The sequence below is a fragment of the Panthera leo genome, chromosome B2, assembly GCF_018350215.1.
Source record: "Panthera leo isolate Ple1 chromosome B2, P.leo_Ple1_pat1.1, whole genome shotgun sequence".
NCBI lineage: Eukaryota > Metazoa > Chordata > Mammalia > Carnivora > Felidae > Panthera > Panthera leo.
The window spans coordinates 34,287,362-34,305,793 of record NC_056683.1 but is presented as its reverse complement, the minus strand read 5'-3'; the positions used below and the strand labels follow the sequence as shown (position 1 = coordinate 34,305,793).

General features: G+C 44.8%; 1 protein-coding gene, 1 long non-coding RNA gene and 1 pseudogene across 2 annotated transcripts in view; 1 reads left to right on the top strand and 2 right to left on the bottom strand.

Annotated features, from left to right (window-relative positions):
* Positions 1 to 272: 272 nt before the first annotated feature.
* Positions 273 to 3,747, bottom strand: LOC122220672 (annotated as a pseudogene).
* A 365-nt stretch (positions 3,748 to 4,112) lies between these two features.
* On the bottom strand, positions 4,113 to 9,666 carry LOC122218995. The gene is made up of 3 exons (XR_006202208.1): positions 9,532 to 9,666; positions 4,586 to 4,698; positions 4,113 to 4,364 (listed from the first exon to the last, which is right to left on the bottom strand). It is a non-coding gene; the product is annotated as an uncharacterized LOC122218995 (long non-coding RNA).
* Positions 9,667 to 9,832: 166 nt separating this feature from the next.
* Positions 9,833 to 18,432, top strand: part of SRPK1 (SRSF protein kinase 1) — an 80,814-nt gene continuing 72,214 nt past the window's right edge. Inside the window, 2 exon segments of the mRNA XM_042938556.1 lie at positions 9,833 to 10,004; positions 10,007 to 10,529. Coding sequence (XP_042794490.1) covers positions 9,929 to 10,004; positions 10,007 to 10,529 — 599 coding nt within the window. The 5' untranslated portion in view covers positions 9,833 to 9,928.

Genomic DNA, 18,432 nt, shown 5'->3' with positions numbered 1-18,432 from the left:
TCACTCAGTTACCGCAGATATTAAAAACCAATCTGTTAAATCGGCAAGATGTTTCTGTAGCCTTACTGAACACCTGTAGCTCTATCCTCTGTTGCCTCAATAGGCACCGCGCTTACCTAAGTAACAGCAGATCACATCTGACAGGTACTAACGCTAAGCTTGTACACTGTACTGACCAAGCCTAACATAGACATGTGTGCTTGCCTCACATGGACATGTGTCCGATGCACGTAAAAGCAGATCTAGTTAATGCCCTTTGGGAACAGGAGAGTTTACTTTGCCTTGATTGGTTCTTGTTCTAAGCAAGGAACTCTCAACCTTTCATTTATAATGATACTCTTTAAAAAAAAAAAACAACAATCCCGTGACATTGACGGTAAAGGGAGCCCATCAGTTCCATCACATGTAGTGTTTCTGCACATTACTGCGTGGCAGATATGTTGCAGGCTAAAAGGCAAAGTCCTATTTAGTGATATCGAAAGCAATGGCTCGAAATACATGTAAGAACTGGGGTCTTTTTCATGTTCCAAAAATCCTGTTAACAGCGGAGGAGTGAAATAGACACAGGGCGTGAACATCAAAATCAAAGTTGGGGTTCCAGTGTTCAATTTGGGCATGAAGGGATCTGCTGTAGCCTTGGAAGCTCACGGAGAAGAGGGAGTCCTTTTGCCCAGAGCCCCTGAGCAAAAATGCAGCTTTCCCTTCAGGAAGGGTTTCCGGGGCGCCTGGGTGGCTCAGTCAGTTGAGTGTCCAAATTCAGCTCAGGTCATGATCTCACAGTTCGCGGGTTCGAGCCCCATGTTGGGCTGTGTGCTGATAGCTCAGAGCCTGGAGCCTGCTTTGGATTCTCTCTCTCTCTCTCTCTCTCTCCCCTGCCCCTCCCCTGCTTGTACTCTGTCTCAAAAATAATTTTTTTTTTAAAAAAGGGCTTCTGCTTTGGAACACTCTCCAGCAACGGGGATTCCCTGTAATCAGAAAAAAATTAGACAGGAGGCAGTGGATGTAACCAATCTGTGGATAGCTATCTCCAGATACCTGACGTTGCTTCTGCCTACGTGACTGCAAACACAGGGTGGTTGTGTCCTCTTCTGTGTCACAACTAGCTTGTGAAATGGCAAAACCGTCCCCACTTATTTCAGGCATTCCAGCAGCTAACTTCGGTCCCACTTAATACAACAAACTAGCCTGTGCAGTGGCTTCAATGGATGTATTTGTGTATTAGGAGGGGTGTCAACCTTCTGCAATACTAAGCCACCTTCTTTTTCTAAGCTTATCTTCTTTATCCTCTATAGAAGCCAAATATGGATCAAATGTATCAAAAAAAAAATGTTGAATGTGGTTTCACAGGGGCTGAATGCTTATGTAATCAAATGCCATTTTGGAGCTAAATCTGAGCCAGCAGGAAAAGGGCATTTTCAGGATTTAGAAAGGTGTATTAAAAGGCTTGATTCAGACAGGTGTATTTTTCTTTTTTAGAAAAGAAGGGCTTTAACTACTTGTTGTAAGTTCTCGTGGGAAAACACAAGCCCACAGTTCTTGCAACCTTTGTCCCACAGACTGACTTCCTTTCAGGGGTCCAAACAAAGGGACATATTGAAATACTGGTGTCTGGGGCACCTGGGTGGCTCAGTCGGTTAACTCTGACTTCAGCTCAGGTCATGATCTCATGGGCCATGAGTTTGAGCCCTGTGTCAGGCTCTGTGCTACCATCTCAGAGTCTGGACCCTGCTTCTGATTCTGTGTGTGTTGTGTCTCTCTCTCTGCCCCTCTCCCACTTGTGCTCTGTCTCTCTCTCTCAAAAATAAATATTAAACACACACACACACACACACACACACACATATGTATATATATTGAAATACTGGTGTCTGGATTGAGAAAGTAAACAACTTTAATGACCAGGTAGCACATCTTTATGCAAATCAGGTAATTAAAAAAGTTTTTTTTAATGCTTATTTATTTTTGAGAGAGAGACAATGTGAGCAGGGGAGGGGCGGAGAGAGAGGGAGACACAGAATCCGAAGCAGGCTCCAGGCCAGCTCTGAGCTGTCAGCACAGAGCGCAATGCGGAGCTTGAACCCATGAGCTGTGAGATCACAACCTGAGCTGAAGCCAGACGCTTAACCAACTGAGCCACCCAGGCGCCCGCAAGCCAGATAGTTTCAAATTATTTGGTTTTGATAAAATTCAATGAGCGCCTCCTGGAATTGTCAGTTGATGGGTCATTAAGACAAGCTTTGGTGATGGTTACTGCATGATTTTTGGCAAATTCTTTGGAAGAAGTTGCAAGAGAACTCCGAGAATTACATTGCTGATGGCAAAACTCTTTTTATTCCCATCTACTTGTTTTATACAAGCCAATTGTCTTGGCCATTACCAAAAAAAAAAAAAAAAAAAATAGGAACAGAACGACGCAGGACCTGTTGAGAAAAATCACCTCCCTTCTACTGAGGTAGTATTTGCAACAAGACTTCATTTATCAAAAAATGATGCTGTACATTATTTTGATTAATCCTGCAATAAGAATCCTTGTAATAATAGGTAGAAAGTTTTTAGAAGACTACGATCACAGGAAATGTTTTTAAAAATTGAATTTCAGTGTAAATGCACATTTCTGTGGTAAAGAAGTATCATAGGGTGATCAATAAGAACTTTCAGGCATAAAATTATACTACTTGAGGATAAACTTCTGCAAGAGTAAAATGGAATAAAAACGCAAATTCAAGGAGAAAAAGGAATAATGTAGTTTCTTGTAGTTAACAAAGTCGTTTTACTTTATTTACATATAAATGGATGATGGTGGCCATCAAACTGCTGTAGTATTTAAACTCCGCTGGATGGCATTCAAAGCTGATGTAACACTTTTATTTTTAAAAATGTTTATTTATTTTGAGAAAGCACGCGCAGTGAGAGGGGGCAGTGAGAGGGAGAGAATCCCAAGCAAGCTCCACCCTCCGCGCGGAGCCTGATGAGGCGGGGGCTCGATCCCGCTACCATGAGATCTTGACCCGAGCCAAAATCAAGAGTCAGACGCCCAACCAACCGAGCCACCCAGGTGCCCCTGTAACACTTTTATTGTAAAGTGTCAATTTCCTTTCCAGTTTGTTTGCTTTTATTTAATCTTCTTGCCTAGCGAGTCTAGCTGGAACCTCCGGTTCAATACTGAAGAGAAGTGGGAAGAGTGGACATCCCTGTCTTATTCCTGACCTTAGAGGGAAGGCATTCAGTCTCTCCCCATTAAATACGATGTTAGCTGTGGGGGTTTTCAGAGATGCCCTTTATCAGATTGAGGAAGTTCCCTTCCTTTTCCAGTGTGTTGAATGTTTCGCATGGGGGTAGTCTTAAAGAGCTATTTTAGTAAGTTAGGGGAGCAAAATGTTCGAAAGCTCAAGTTCAGGCTCCTTGGACACCCTGTCCCTGCTATACCCTCGGCAATAAGCACAGTCCTGCACATATAAGAGGCCCAACAAACATTTGTCGAGCAAACTGTGTCCCACCTCCCCCCTGGCATTTTATTCTCTGGTGACGCTGCGGTGTTTAGGCCCCGCCCCCACTCCCCAATACCCTGCTTATGTGGCCAGAGTTCTCTCCCCTCTCTTCTCTGTTCCCAGCTGGCACCGATTCATGCTTTCCAGCGCTGTCCAGGTGTCATCTCATTCGGGAGATACCTCTCTCCCCATCCCTCCTCAGATCCTGAGCTGTCAGGGTCTAATTTTGTGCTGCCATGGTACTTCGTGCTTTGACCATTGTGCTCTATGTGAATTATTTATTTACCTGTCCATCCCTCACTAAACTAGATAGGCGATATGGTTTGCAGCCAACAGTGTGGATTCAGGAACCTGACAGCCCAGATTCAAAACCCTGCCTCTTACTACTTTGGGTGGCCTTGGTTATTTATTTATTTATGTATCTATTTATTTATTTATTTAGAGGGCGCAAGTGAGTGAGGGACAGAGAGAGAGAAGGGGGGGGGGGGCAGGGAAAGCTGGGCCTCACCTGAAGTGGGCCTTGTATTCCACCTGATGCGGGGCTCAAACTCACTCCGCGTGAACTCACAAACTGTGAGTTCGTGACCTGAGCCGAAGTCAGATGCTTAAAGGCTGAGCCACCTGGGCGCTCTGGGTGGCCTTGGTTATGCCTCAGTTTCTTCATCTGCCAGAGATGCTGATAATAGCACCGATTTGGTAGTGTTGTTTGACAGCTGAGCGACAACAGTGTCTAGTAAACAGTAATTATTATATGAGTTAGCTATTAAGTCCTATAGGGCAAGGAGTTGGTGTTTTCCTTCTCTGCTTCTCACGGCCCTGGCCTGCGGGCGGGCGCTCAATAAATTCGTCACGAAGGGTGAGCATGGCGGCAAGTACCTGCGAGAAGGAAAAGCAAGATGGGTTCAACATGGCACAGCAGGTCGATTCCAGAATTCGAGTGTGTAAACCATTGCTGTGTATTGCCTACACTGCCTTCGCTCTGCCCCTGAGATTGCCAGACTGGAGAAATTAAATCCCTGTCATTATGGGCTTCCTCTCCCTAGGGTCACATAAGAGCTTGGGAGGTTTAGGCACTGCTCAGAAAATAGGGTACATACTTCCGATCTTCAGTCCGTTATTTTTATTGTCCAAGTCTGCATGGCCCCTGGAACGTATTTAGTATAGCAGAGCATCTTTGCCTGGCCGGCAGCCTCCTGGGGGCTTCTGGTACCTACAGAACCATAGAGAGGATTCGATGTATCCCTGTTTTGGCAACTCACCTGGAGGGGAGGTGCTGTAAAACTTTCTGAATCGTTCCTCTGGTGTTGGACTCCCATGTTTCTTCCTTCTTCTTTAATTGGCATTTTTCAAGAAATGAACCCACCCTTTCAAAAGAAAATACTTGGGGCATATTAAAACTTTGGGCAAAGACAAAATGACACTCGTAGGCACTACTCATAGTTACCCCCTGGGGCAGCTTGTACTGTAATCTGCAATTCCTCTGCCAGGGGTGCTTTGCGAGCATCCTAGTCAGAAGATGGCTTCGACCAAGGGTTCAGGGTAATCGATTACCACGAATCCCACTAACGACAGCTTTTTAAAATGACAATGATTACACAAATTGACATCAGCTCACCTCGTGAGAGGAAACCTGCTTCTGATGTCACCTCTGGGGTTGATCAGGATTGGAACAGCATAACGAAGTTGAAAGCAGACTCCCTCTCTGGTTCTCTGATGCCTCCCATGTGGGAGACAGAGTCCTCCCTCTGTGACACCGTTGCCCCACCCTGAGTAAAGCTTTGATTCATGCCGTGGCCAGAGCATCCAAAAGGACAGAGAGACCTCAAAGAAGCTATATAGTCATAGGAGCTGTTTTGTGCCTGCCTGCTAATGAGTGTTTAATAAATGGTGTGTGTGTGTGTGTGTGTTTGTGTGTGTGTGGTTGTGGCAGATTTTAGACTGCAACATTTTCTTTACATATTCTGGGAGTAAGGATGTGAAGCAGGCAACCCCTCGTCACTTCGGACTTCTCTGGCAGCTACTGTAACCAACAAAAAAAAGAAGGCCGAGTTGGACATGATCATCTTAGGTCAGTTTGCAACACCTTGCTGTCTCCCTGGAGCACTTCCAGGGAGCAGGGCAAGGGCTCTAGCTGCCTCTGGAACCACCGATCTCTGTAACCTCCTCATTGCCAGAGAATCTCCTGTTTCCCCTAACTTTCCTGCGGTGGGCAGAGCATCCAAAATGACACAGACACTAAGACCTCAGAGAACTTAACGTAGTTTCCCATCTCACCAAGCCAAGCCTTTTATTCTTTCATCTCCTCCCCCTAGTCTCCCCAACCCTTCACTCCAACACAATTCCCTTGTGAAGCTTAAGCTTTTATAGAAAGAAAAAAACAAACAAAGCCAGAAAGGGGCTATCTCCAAGCAGCTTCTGTTCTCAAGCCTCTCCAGGGACCAGGGAGCCCAAAAGGCTGACTTACTGGCTTAAAAAATGCTAGCCACCTTGGGTGTATCCTATAGACTGCCCAGACAGGCTGTGCTGGATATTCTGTTGTCCCTCCAGATTAACCCTCCACCCGTCTCCACCCTGTGTGCTGGGCAGCTGGCTTGCATGGACTGCATCACCCAGGCACCCTTGCCTTCTAACTTGAAGTGAGTTCAGTCAATGGGAGGCACTAGCCTGAGAGGATGAGAAGGAAAGAAGTGGGGTATTTAAATGCCTGCTGGGCAATGGCTTTGTCCTTTTATCAAGGGACACAGCTGCTGTCAGGCACTTCTTTCTTATCACTACAATTCTGATATGGGTTGAATTGTGCCCCCCGCCCAAAAAAAAAAAAAAGATATATTGGAGTCTTAACCCCCAGTACCTCAGAAAATGACCTTATTTGGAGATAGGGTCTTTACAGAGGTCATCAAGTTAAAGGAGATCATTAGGATGAGTCCTGGTCCAGTACGACTGATGTTCTTATGAAAAGGGGAAATCTGGACACAGATCGAGACACACATAGAAGAAAATATAAAGAGATACGGAGATACAGTCATCTACAAGCCAAGGAAAGAGGACAGATCCTTCCCTCACAGTCCCCAGAAGGAACCATCCCTCCTGATACCTGGATTTCTAGCCTCCAGAACTGTAAGACAATAAATTCTCTGTGGATTAAGCCACCCAGTTTGTGGTCCTTTGTTATATCAACCCTAAGCAGACTAATACAAGCTATTATTGGGTTCTGGTAACACCTCCACCCCCTGTCCCTTCGGGCCTGGGGGTGGTAAAGACTCCCACTATTGCTACTCCCTGGATGCCTCACCATCCCTCGTCGGTTTCCCTTAACCCTATCCACACCTCAGTCCTTTCATCCAGTCCTCTTCAACTAAGTGTTGAACATGCCTTGTGTTTCCTGAAACTCAAGTCTAGAATATGTTTTCCCAATATACTTTACAAAACTATGTAAAATTCTATTGGGGTTCTCCAATTATGTAGACATCTATTGGGAATCTCCAAAATAGAGCATGTGATGTATTCTTTTTTAATTTTTTTTTTTTTTTTAATTTGAGAGAGAGAGAAAGAGCATGAGCAGCAGAGGGGCAGAGGGAGAGAGAGAGAGAGAGAGGGACACAGAGAGAGAATCTCAAGCAGGCTCCACCCGGGGCTCGATCCCATGACCCTGGGATCATGACCTGAGTCAAAATCAAGAGTCAGACACTCAACCAACTGAGCCACCCAGGCTCCCAGCATCTGATGTATTTTCAGTTTCTTCTGTTGTATTTCATCTTACAAGACAAAGGGGAAGCCATACAGAGAAATGATACTTGGGATTTAATTCAGATCAAAACTTTGGACAAAGTGTAAGAGTTTGTGGTAACCAAAGTGTGTCCGAAACTAAAGTTTGGGTGAACAAATTTCAAAACGCGCAAGCGTTAGGGAAGACTCCAGGGCAGTCTTAAGAAATTAGCTCATGGAGAATGGGATCATTTCAGAAATTAAATTCTGACACTACTCCTGAACAGTTCACGTTCTCTGAATAATTCTACTTTTAAAAGAACTTGAGAAAAACAGTTGTGGGAGTATGTATGCAAGAGTGGCCACCACTTGAAGAGGAAGGGTGAAGTCCAGGATAGAACAAGCCCTGTGAAAGTGGGGGTGAGACGGAGGGAATGGGGAGCCCAAATGAAAAAAGGAAGGAATGGTCAATTCAGGGAACTCAATCCAGTGAACTTTGACATGGACTCTGGAAAAATTCTCAAATGCATTATTAAACAGTTGGTAAGCTCTTAGAGCAAAGAAAGAAGCAATGATCACTCTCATGCCAAGTTAAACTTATTCCCTTTTTGATGAATCTGCAGGAACCCATTTGGGTGTTAGCACAGCTTCATGTTGTCCTTCTCAGCGTTTTCTCTCTCTCTCGTCCAGAACTTTCTCATACACTGCACATCATTTATTCTTTGATTAGACAAACACCTGAGCACCTACTGAGGGCTGGACACTGTTGTAGGCACTGAGGATACATCAAGGAAAATCCAAACAGGGTCCCTAGCCTCACAGACCTAACTCTCTGGTGGAGGGTACTTTCCCGATTCTGGAACTTTTCGTCAGCTACCACAGCTCTCCCGTCTTTTCTAAATCACATGAGGTTTTGCTGCCCTAGCAGAATCCTTAGACTCCAGGGTGTCACTGTCTGACCCAACTCTCCTTCTGTTCCTAAGCAGAGTGGGGAGCAAATTGGGAAGAAGTTTTCCTTGGCCAAGGGTGTCACTGTCTGACCCAACTCTCCTTCTGTTCCTAAGCAGAGTGGGGAGCAAATTGGGAAGAAGTTTTCCTTGGCCAACAGGTGCTGTCCTCTTTTGCAATATGTCCAGAAATGCTATCATTCAGGTTCCGTGCAACAGATACTAATTATCTAAATTTCAAATTTGGCAAACCGGCATTTCTGGCCTCGCATCCCACTTGATCCACTTCAGTCATTACCAGTCCCAGCCCCCACCCATTTCCAAATCGGTCCCTTTTTGCTCAACTGATTTTCTCATTCAGGAATGCCTAACATCTCCCTCTCCACCTATGGAAACCCTACCCATTTCCCAAGACCCAGTCCAAGAGCTGCCTCCTCCCTGGCTGGATGTAATTATTTACTTTGCTCAGCAAAATCCCACCCAAGCCCCCATGCTTCACTTGTGCAGCACTATCCCATTTTCATCTTCCTTTCTCAATTAATTACTTGTCTGTCTTCCCCACTATAGTCTAATTTCTTTTAGGGCAACGGTCTCCAGAGCTTCCGCCCTGTCCAGTTGTAGTACTTCACAACAGAAGTTGGCAAACTAAGACCTGAGCCAAGAATGATTGAAATAGTTGGAAAAAGATCAACAGAAGAAGAATATTTCATGACATGAAATGCAAATTTCAGGAACCGTTAAGTAAAGCTTTATTGGAACACAACCCTTATTTTCCATTTTCCTTTTGAGCTCCAGTGGCAGAATTGAGTAGCTGAGAAAGAGAGCTTATGCCCACAAGCCTTAATGTTTCCTATATGGTCCTTTACAGAAAATTTTTGCTAACCTTGTTTTACAAAAAGGGTTTGATGATTGAATCATTGCATCGAGGCACCAAGATTTAATAAATACGCATCCTCTCCAGCTTTTTGTTTCTTTGTATAGTGGAGGTAACATTTTGCTTTTAAGTTGTCATAAATATCAAATGAGACATAATGCACCTAGAAAAGTATAAAATCCTATACGACAACTATATTTACCACGTACTGAAAAGATGATAGTGGTAAGATGAGAAAACATTGTCTTTATTCTCCCCCTTCCTTCCTTTACAGCCTTCATTTAAACGTGAAATTTTAAAAGAGAATTCACTTTTAAAGTTTTCACTTTTAAAGTGAGGATAGGCTCACGGGTTTCGTCCTTCCAGTCTTTCTTTTGTGTTGCCCCACTTTTCTTTTCTTTCTCACTTGTCACCTTTCCCCCCGGCCCCCCATTTTCTTTCTATAGTATCTCAATTGATCCTCACAAGAGCTCAGGGAAGGAACTAGGACACGCCTAATTAAATCCATTTTACAGACCAGGAAACTGAGGCGGACTCCAGTAGGCTGCAGAGCACTGACGCAGCACGCAGGGAACCCTCAAGGCCACGGTCTCCTCCTCTGCTAAAGGGCAACCTCCCCGCAAATGGAACGAACCTGAGCCCGCCAGGCTTCCAAGCCTGGTTCTTGAACACCTCTGTAGCATTCACACTCGGCGTTCTTTCCTTCTTCCAGCCCCCGATTCTTTACCGCCGCCCCCCCTTCTCGAGAGCAGGTGGTAGGCTCCGCGCTCAAAGCGCAGGCGCGCGCCGTCGTGGGGCGGGGGCGGGGCGGGAACTGGGGGGCGGGGTGTGCGCGGGCTTGGTTTTGGGCCGCGGCGGGAGCGGGAGTCGCCGCCACTCGAGTGCGCAGGCGCCTGGCGGTTACCGGTCTCGCCATGGAGCGGAAAGGTGAGCGGTGGAGCGGCCTCCGCCACGAGGGGCAACGGCCGGCGGGGCGAGGCCCGGGTCCGCGTCGGAGCTTTGCCTATTCGCCGCAGTCCGGTCCCCGGGCGTGCGGCGCCCCCCCACTGTGGTGGCGCCGCCCTTCACCCCCCGCCTCTGGGCTGCGGGTCCGCGCCCCTCAGCCCAGGCGTCCTTCCGCACCGGCAGTCATCGCCCCTTGTTCCCCGCCAGGCCGGCCCGCGCCTTGGGGCCGCTGCAGGGCCCGGCCCGCGGCCGGCGAGGCGGACCCCCGCCCGCCGGCCCCCTGACCCGACCCGAGCCCCCGCCGGCGCACCCCGCCCGGGCGCAGCTCTGCGCCCCGCCGGCCGCCCGCCGCTCGGCCGGCCGCCTCGCCGAAGCCGCGGCGCTCGTCCCGGAGCCGCCCCTCGGCCAGGCCCCGCACCCGGGCCTCGCGCCCCTGCTGGGTCTCCACCCTCACCTTGGTCGCCTCCTTTACTCCACATTCGCCCTTCATCCATCCCTCTCTCCTGCAGTGCTTGCGCTCCAGGCCCGAAAGAAAAGGACCAAGGCCAAGAAGGACAAAGCCCAGAGGAAGTGAGTCTTGTACCCCGACATCCCATTCTTTGGATTTCCTCCCGCACCTCCTCTCCTCTGGTTTCACCTCTTGAACGTGCGCCGGGTTTGGGCGCCCTGCGGCCCCAGCCACATGGCCGCGGAGTGGCCTTGGAGGGTCGCACTCCGTGAGCCATGCGGAGCGGAGCTGATGTTGCCGAGGGCCAGGCCCGCTGGAAAGGGCTGTTGGAGGAGGACCAGAGCCCGTCCGGTCCGTCAGCTCCCCAACTCCAGAGAGGAGGCACGACCCCCCCCCCCCCCTTCCCCCCCCCCCCCCCCCCCCCCGGGTCTGGGCCTCCCGACGGAGCTGGTAGATCATTATCTGTTTGTGAACTCTGGCCTCTCCCCCACCTGCTTCCCCGAGTCTTAAACTTGACTCCTACGTCTGCACGGTAGGCCGTCAGGGAGTTCTTAAGTGAATTTTCCGCATTTTGGTCTGCCAGCCACCCGCTCGCTTTCATAGAGGAGGGCATGGAGCTTTCCCCCTGGTCGGGCAACTTCCTGAGCCCGCACGGAGCGTCGCCTTCCTCGCCGTGGCAGGCAGACCACTGCGTTTCTGTTTCTTCTCTCAAAACCTCCAGCCCTCGCGCTGAATGCAGATGCCTTGTGGAGTGGGCCTCACGGTAGTGACGGGCAAGTTCTTTAGCCAACGCTCTTGGTGATTCTGGTTTGGTGTGTGAAGTGCCACATGTCCGGGTTTTCCCAGCAGGATGCATAACCGTGGTTTTAAGCGCTGCTGTGGGAAACACAAAAGTTGGTCGCATCTTAGGAACGCCCAGTAGAGGGCTTCTGCAAAGTGAGGCTTAGTCTAGAGAACTTTTATCTTGTTCTCACGTTTAATTGCAGTGGCTTGCAAATTGCCTTTAGAGAACAGTGCATCATTTTCCGGACACTCTTCCATTTCCTTGATGTTGTGTGGAGTTGTATACGGTCTCCTTCTTGAGCTGAGAAAACGAGCATTTCTGAGGTTTTCCTAGGTTACCTTTCTGAATGATATTATCAGGTGTGTGTGTGTGTGTGTGTGTGTGTGTGTGTGTGTGTGGTTTTGGTGACTACCTGATGTTTGAGAATGACACATAATGGCTTATAGCAATAGAGCTAAAGTGGTAGGTGACCTCACCTCTTGCTCCATTTCTGTTAACTGTCTCATGAAATTTTTTATTTTATAAAGTGCTTGGTAACCAAACATATTTAAATGTGAGTTTATCTCCCTGCGTTTGCCTCGTGATTATCCACATATGGGTTGTTCCAAAACCAGTTTTTATTTATTTATTAAAGAAAAAATGTTTTTTTGTTTATTTTTGAGAGAGACAGACCGAGCACAAGAAGGGGAGGGACAGAGAGAGAGGGAGACACAGAATCTGAAACAGGCTCCAGGTTTTGAGCTGTCAGCACAGAGCCTGAAGTGGGGCTTGAACTCACCAACCGTGAGATCATGACGTGAGCGGAAGTCAGATGCCCAACGGACTGAGCCACTCAGGCGCCCCTCAGAACCAGTTCGTAATCCCACATTGGTTTAATGGAAACAGCCGAGGAGCTAACCTGGTTCTTGTCTGCAGTGGGAATTTAAGTGTTACTCTTTTTTTGTATGTGCCTTAGTTTTATTATTCCCTGTGGAGCTGATAGGAATGTGCTATAAAACATATTTTCTGCTGATGTAAAGAGATGGTAATTTTACTGTTCACTGTATTGTTGAGAAGTGATCTGTCTTGGTCTCTCCACATGGAAATTATTTTGTATTAACCTGAATCAACCTGTAACTTGGGAGGAAAATATATAAAGGTGATCATATATATATGTATTTTTAAAGTAGGCGCCACACCCAATGTGGGGCTTGAACTCATGACCCTGAGATCAAAAGTTGCATGCTCTACCAACTGAGCGAGCCAGACACCTCATCATCTGTTTTTGGTACCAGATAATCATTACTTTGGATTATCTATTTAAACCATATTCTTTATTTCTAAAGCCGAATATATGTGCTTTGGATTCTCTGTTACTCCTTCATTCACTGTTAGGTAATTTGTGTCCATTATTTTCACACTTGCACAAAAGCAAGCGAGTAGTACAGATAATCTAGCAGTTATTTTACGGAATATTTCATTTTGTACAACTGTTAATTCCTGAAGTTTTATATAAATGAATGACCTTCATTTACTTGCAGTTTCAGAGGTGCTTTATTTTTGTCTTCAGTTAATGGTTTCTCTTGACAATTTTACCTTTCTTTTTTTGTTTCTCCAGCCTCCTTTTAAGTAGCTGAAATGTCTAATTAACTTGGTTAGAATACTGTGTCAGAAGTTCAAGCCCCACCTGACTCAGGTAACTTGACTCTGTTCCATGACCCCTGACTGCACTCTGGACTTCCAGTCCTTTTGCAAAGGCAAGCTGCTGGTTACCAGATTAGTCAGGAAGAAGGTCTAAAGAAGAAGCATGCCATAGAATTTGGTCTCCCAAGTGAGTCAGATCTGGTTTGAATTGTGATTTTGCCACTTTTTAGCAGTTTGACCTTGGATGAGTTAGTTAAGGAAATGGTCTTGGCTTAGTCATGATGACAACCGAGAAGTTAGAAAAACCAAGCATTTAAATGAAAAGTAAAACTGTAAGTAACGTCTTAGTAATTTAGTCATGGCGGGGTACAGGTGGAAAGGATTTCAGTTCCCTGATTTTGTAGATCTTAAAACTAGAACCTACATACATGAAAAATCATGTCCATGGAGCTGCAGCTGGTTGTAGCAAGGACAAAACTGGAATCCAGAGCCCCTGCCTTCCAGCGCAGTGCTATTCAGTATTTGTTTCCTTTGGGCTCTTTCACTGTGCTGAAAGATTTGACCTTGGGGGTTTTCAGTTGTCTTATTTGAAGAATTTTGTCTCCACTTCACTTTTTCAGACACTGTATTCCTATTTACTAAAATTAACTAGTTGATGATAAACTGTTTCACTTTACAGATAAGGAAATTGAGATTTTTCCAGATTACTTCCACAGAATATTGTAAAGCTAGTATTCAACCCCGGGTCCGACATACCCCAAACAAAGCCCTGGTACTAACCACTGCTGTCTCCCAAGTGACAGTTCCTTCTGATGTGTCTGAGGACAAACAAGGTAGAAACTGAGCAAACTAAGGCTTCTGTATAAGGTACCACAGGATGCCTGGGTTAAAGTTTAAGTACCCTTTCAGAGCCCCCTGGCTATGTCTCCAAAAGGATGTAATTCTTGGGGCGCCTGGGTGGCTCAGTCGGTTGAGCGTCCGACTTCAGCTCAGGTCACGATCTCACGGACCGTGAGTTCGAGCCCCGCGTCAGGCTCTGGGCTGATGGCTCAGAGCCTGGAGCCTGCTTCCAGTTCTGTGTCTCCCTCTCTCTCTGCCCCTCCCCCGTTCATGCTCTGTCTCTCTCTGTCTCAAAAATAAACGTTAAAAAAAAAAAAAAAATTAAAAAAAAAAAAAAAAGGATGTAATTCTCTATCTTCCTTTGGTCATTCTGTTTTCAATATATATACCAATAGGTGTGTGCCTTTATCCGTTTGTCATAGCTCTTACAATTTAACACAGTTAATGTTTGTTCTTCATATTATTTTTTTTAATCAAATAAAAATTTTTTTTAATCTTTATTTTTGAGAGAGAGACAGAGCGTGAGCAGGGGAGGGGCAAAGAGAGAGGGAGACACAGAATCTGAAGCAGGCTCCAGGCTCTGAGCTGTCAGCATGGAGCCCGACATGGGGCTCAAACTCACAATCTGTGAGACCATGATCTGAGCCAAAGTCAGAGGCTTAACCAACTGAGCCACCCAGGTGTCCTATTTTTCCCATTACTTCTATGGAACATACTTCCAGAATGGTATTCATATCTAATAATTACTTAGCTTAGGAAATTACTTTGGACAGTAATTTTTACTTACTTGCAGTTAAAGAACTGGGTTTAGTATAAATTTGGTAGTAAAACAGTTTGAGCTGGAGAAGTGATTTTGTTCATGTTAGTACTCACCAATCTGTGAAGTCAAAGGAGAGGAGAGATGGCTTTATTTCCTAATTTTCCAAAATATCTGATTATATTGAAAATTCAGAAGAAAGGATAGTTGAAAATTTCTTTTTTTTTTTATTTTTGAGAGAGCGAGCGTGAACAAGGGAGGGGCAGAGAGAGAAGGGGACAGAGGATCCATGGCAGGCTCTGCACGGACAGCAGTGAGCCTGATGTGGTGCTTGAACTAACAGTTCAGATCATGACCTGAGCCAGAGTCGGATGCTCAACTGACTGAGTCGCCCAGGTGCCCCGATAGTTGAAAATTTCTAACATTTTTATACAGTACAGTACATGAACTTGAAACAATTTTTTTAAGTTAAATGGTTTTGGATGCTTTTTGTACTTACCAACGTATCTTGGAAATTGATTCTGTATCAGTTCCTTATAGCATAACCTTACTATTTTTTTAAGGTCTGCCTTTTCCACTAAGGCCTAGAAGTGGTTCTGTATCAGGACACAGTGAGTAGCTTCATCTAGATAGCATTCTGTTAAACGGGTATATCATAATTTATTTTAGTTAAGACAAAAATGGAATCATTGGGTATACTTTTCCCCAGCTAACCTTATCATGAATGTTTTTCATAGCATTAAATATTCCACTTGCTTTTAAAGGTTCCAGTATACATTGGTTCAAGTTTTTCACACTTCATAGCAAAGATGAATGGTCTTTTGGATAGCCATTGTTCACATCAGTGATTATTTACTTAGGATAAATTCTTAGGAGGGATATTACTGGTTATGTACATTTTAAAGGTTTTTGAATTCATATTGTCAACAAAATTTTCTCCAGAGACATTTACTAGTTTAATTAGGAATTAACTAATTTAGGGGCGCATGGGTGGCTCAGTCAGTCAGTTAAGCGTTGGACTCGGCTCAGGTCATGATCTCACGGTTCATGGGTTTGAGTCCCGCCTTGGGCTCTGTGCTAATAGCGCAGAGCCTGGAGCCGGCTTCAGGTTCTGTGCCTCCCTCTCTGTCCCTCCCCCACTCACACTCTGTCTCTTTCTCAAAAATAAACATTAAAAAAAAATTTTTTTATAGGAATTAACTAGTTTAATTTTCCTATTCATTAAACAAACAATTTTTGCAGACCTCCTATATCCCAAGCAGTTTTCCATCCCTGTGAAAGAAAAACATCTTTGTCCTTGGGAACTTTATTTTCATGGGGATTGGAGACAGAATAAACAATGCACATAAGTAAATTGCGTAGTATGTTAAGACCATAAGTTGGAAAAATAGAGGAAGATAAGGGGAATTTGAGGAGTGGGGGTGAGGGTGCGGTTTTAAATAGGGTGATTGAAGCTGCATCGAGGTGACACTTGAAGGAGGTGAATGAAGGAGGACTGCTCCAGGCAGAATGTTGGAAGTGGGAATATTTTTGCACATTCTACTTGGCCACCAGAACTGGGGCATTGTTACTTGAAAACGTTGCCCAAATTTGGTAATCTATAAGTATCTTGTTTTAATTTCTTTTGTTACCGGTCAGGTTGACCATTTGTGGGATGTATTTATTGACCAGCTCCTATCTTTTACCCATTTTTGTATGGATTATTGATCATTTTCTTAATCTTAAGAACTATTTATTAAGAATATACCTTTTGTCGGAGCCCCTGGGTGGCTCAGTTGGTTAAGCATCTGGCTTCTGATTGCATGGTTTGAGTTCAAAACCCCACATGGGGCTCCCTGCTGCTATCAGTGTAGAGCCTGTTTTGGATCCTCTGTGCCCCGCTCTCTGCCTGTTTCCCACTCAAGCTCTGTCTCTCCCAAAAGTAAACAAACATTTAAAAAATAAAAAAGAAATATACTTTTTGTCATGTGGCAAATTTACATTTCTCGGGTTATTAGCCTTTCTAATTTCATTTATTGATTTTTAAAAAAATGTGCCCAATCCATCTTTTTCTTTGCTTTTTATCTTTGAAATTTTCAGTGTGAGTTGTCATCTTAAAAAGGTATTATTTTTAATTGTCACTCCATTAAAGTACGTGCTTGCAAAATTACATTTCTAGAATCGTGGTTGTCAGAAATAGTTTCTTCTCTTTTCTTCCTCAATAAGTTTATATACGTTAGTAAATTTTGTTTACATTAGTCTTTCTGCTGCAGTGAGGCCCAGAGGCTTGCCAAATTACTATGTTCTTTAGATTACTTGAAACCAGCAACTTATGCAAATGCTGAAGTGGTGGGTGCTTAGGAACTCCTTTATTAAAAATGAAGAAAAGATGAGCTGGTCAACTAGACTTAGTTTTTATTATAATTTTTAGACCTGGCAAGATAAATGAGGCAATGTCCCCCCCCCCCCACCCCCCCACCCCCGTCATACTTAGACTTTTTGCTCGATACTTCCCAGATCTTCTCTATCACGAATGCTAGTTTGCAGACTAATTTTATTTTTATATTGGCTAAAGTATCATTTTAATGATTCTCTCACTGTAACTGAATTAATTCCAAGCAAGTAAGAAAATGGAGATAGTCAAGAGATTTTTTTGAACTCTTCCTTTCTAGTATGATGCAAATAATGATTTAGCTAAGGAGAGATAGATAAGCAGATATATTTATAATCTTGTACATTTTTTTCATTGAATTTGGGACACAATCAGTTTTAAATTACACCATTTTATATGCCACTCAAAAAAAAAAAAACCACTACCAGTTAAACTGATACACCATTCGCTATAAGATGCTGTCTTGATTTCAGAGATGTGGGAATGGTAGGAAACCTATTTGTGTTTGAATCTGTGAAATGGAGTAATTCCAGTGATGTATGGCATTGGCAGCATTGTTGTCTTTTTAAAAGTTTAATTGTGGTGGTGCCTGCGTGGCTGTCAGTTATGTGTCCGACTCTTGATTTGGCTCACGTCAGGAATTCACGGTTTCTGAGATCAGGCCCTGAGTGAGGCTCCATGCTGACAGCACGGAGCCTGCTTGGGACTCTCTCTCTGCCTCTCTCTAAGTAAATAAAGAAATTTTTTAAAAAAGGTTTCTTGTGGAAAATTTCAAATATATCCAAAAAAGAAAGTAGCAAGATAAACTTTTTAAAAAATGTCTATTTTGAGAGAAAGAGAGAGCACGAGTAGGGGAGGGACAACGAGAGGGGGAGAGAGAGAATCCCAAGCAGGCTTAGTGCTGTCAGTGCAGTGACGTGGGCTGGATCCCGTGAACCTCAAGATCATAACCTGAGCCAAAATCAAGAGTCGGATGCTTAACTGACTGAGCCACCCAGGTGCCCTGCAAAATAAACTTTTGTGCATCCATCTCAACTTCATCAGTTACTAACTATGGTTCATGTTTCATCTTTATCTTCTTTTTCTGCTCTACTCCATCTTTTTTTAATTTTTATGTTTTTATTTTAGAGATTGTGAGAGTGTGAGCAATGGAGAGGGGCAGAGAGAGAGAGAGAGAGAGAGAGAGAGAGAATGTTAAGCAGGCTCCATGCTCATCGTGGAGCCCAGTGTGGGGCTAGATCCTACAACCTTGGGATCATGACCTGAGTGGAAGTCAAGAGTTGAATCCTCAATGAACTGTGCCACCCGGGTGCCCCCCACCCATCTTACTTTAAAGCAAACCTCAGACATCATATCATTTTGTAAAATATGGACTCTTTTTTTTTTTTTTTTTTTAATTTTTGAGAGAGAGAGCGCGCGCATTCGCATGAGTGGGGGAGGGGCACAGAGAGAAGGTGACAGACAATCTAAAAGGGGCTCTGGGCTGACAGCAGTGAGCCCAATGTGGGGCTCAAAGTCATGAACCATGAGCTCATGACCTGAGCCAGAGATGGGTGCTCAACCAGCTGAGCTACCCAGGTGCCCCTAAAATATGGACTCTTAATTTTCAAAACATAGCTACAGTACTAATATAACACTCAAAAAAATTAT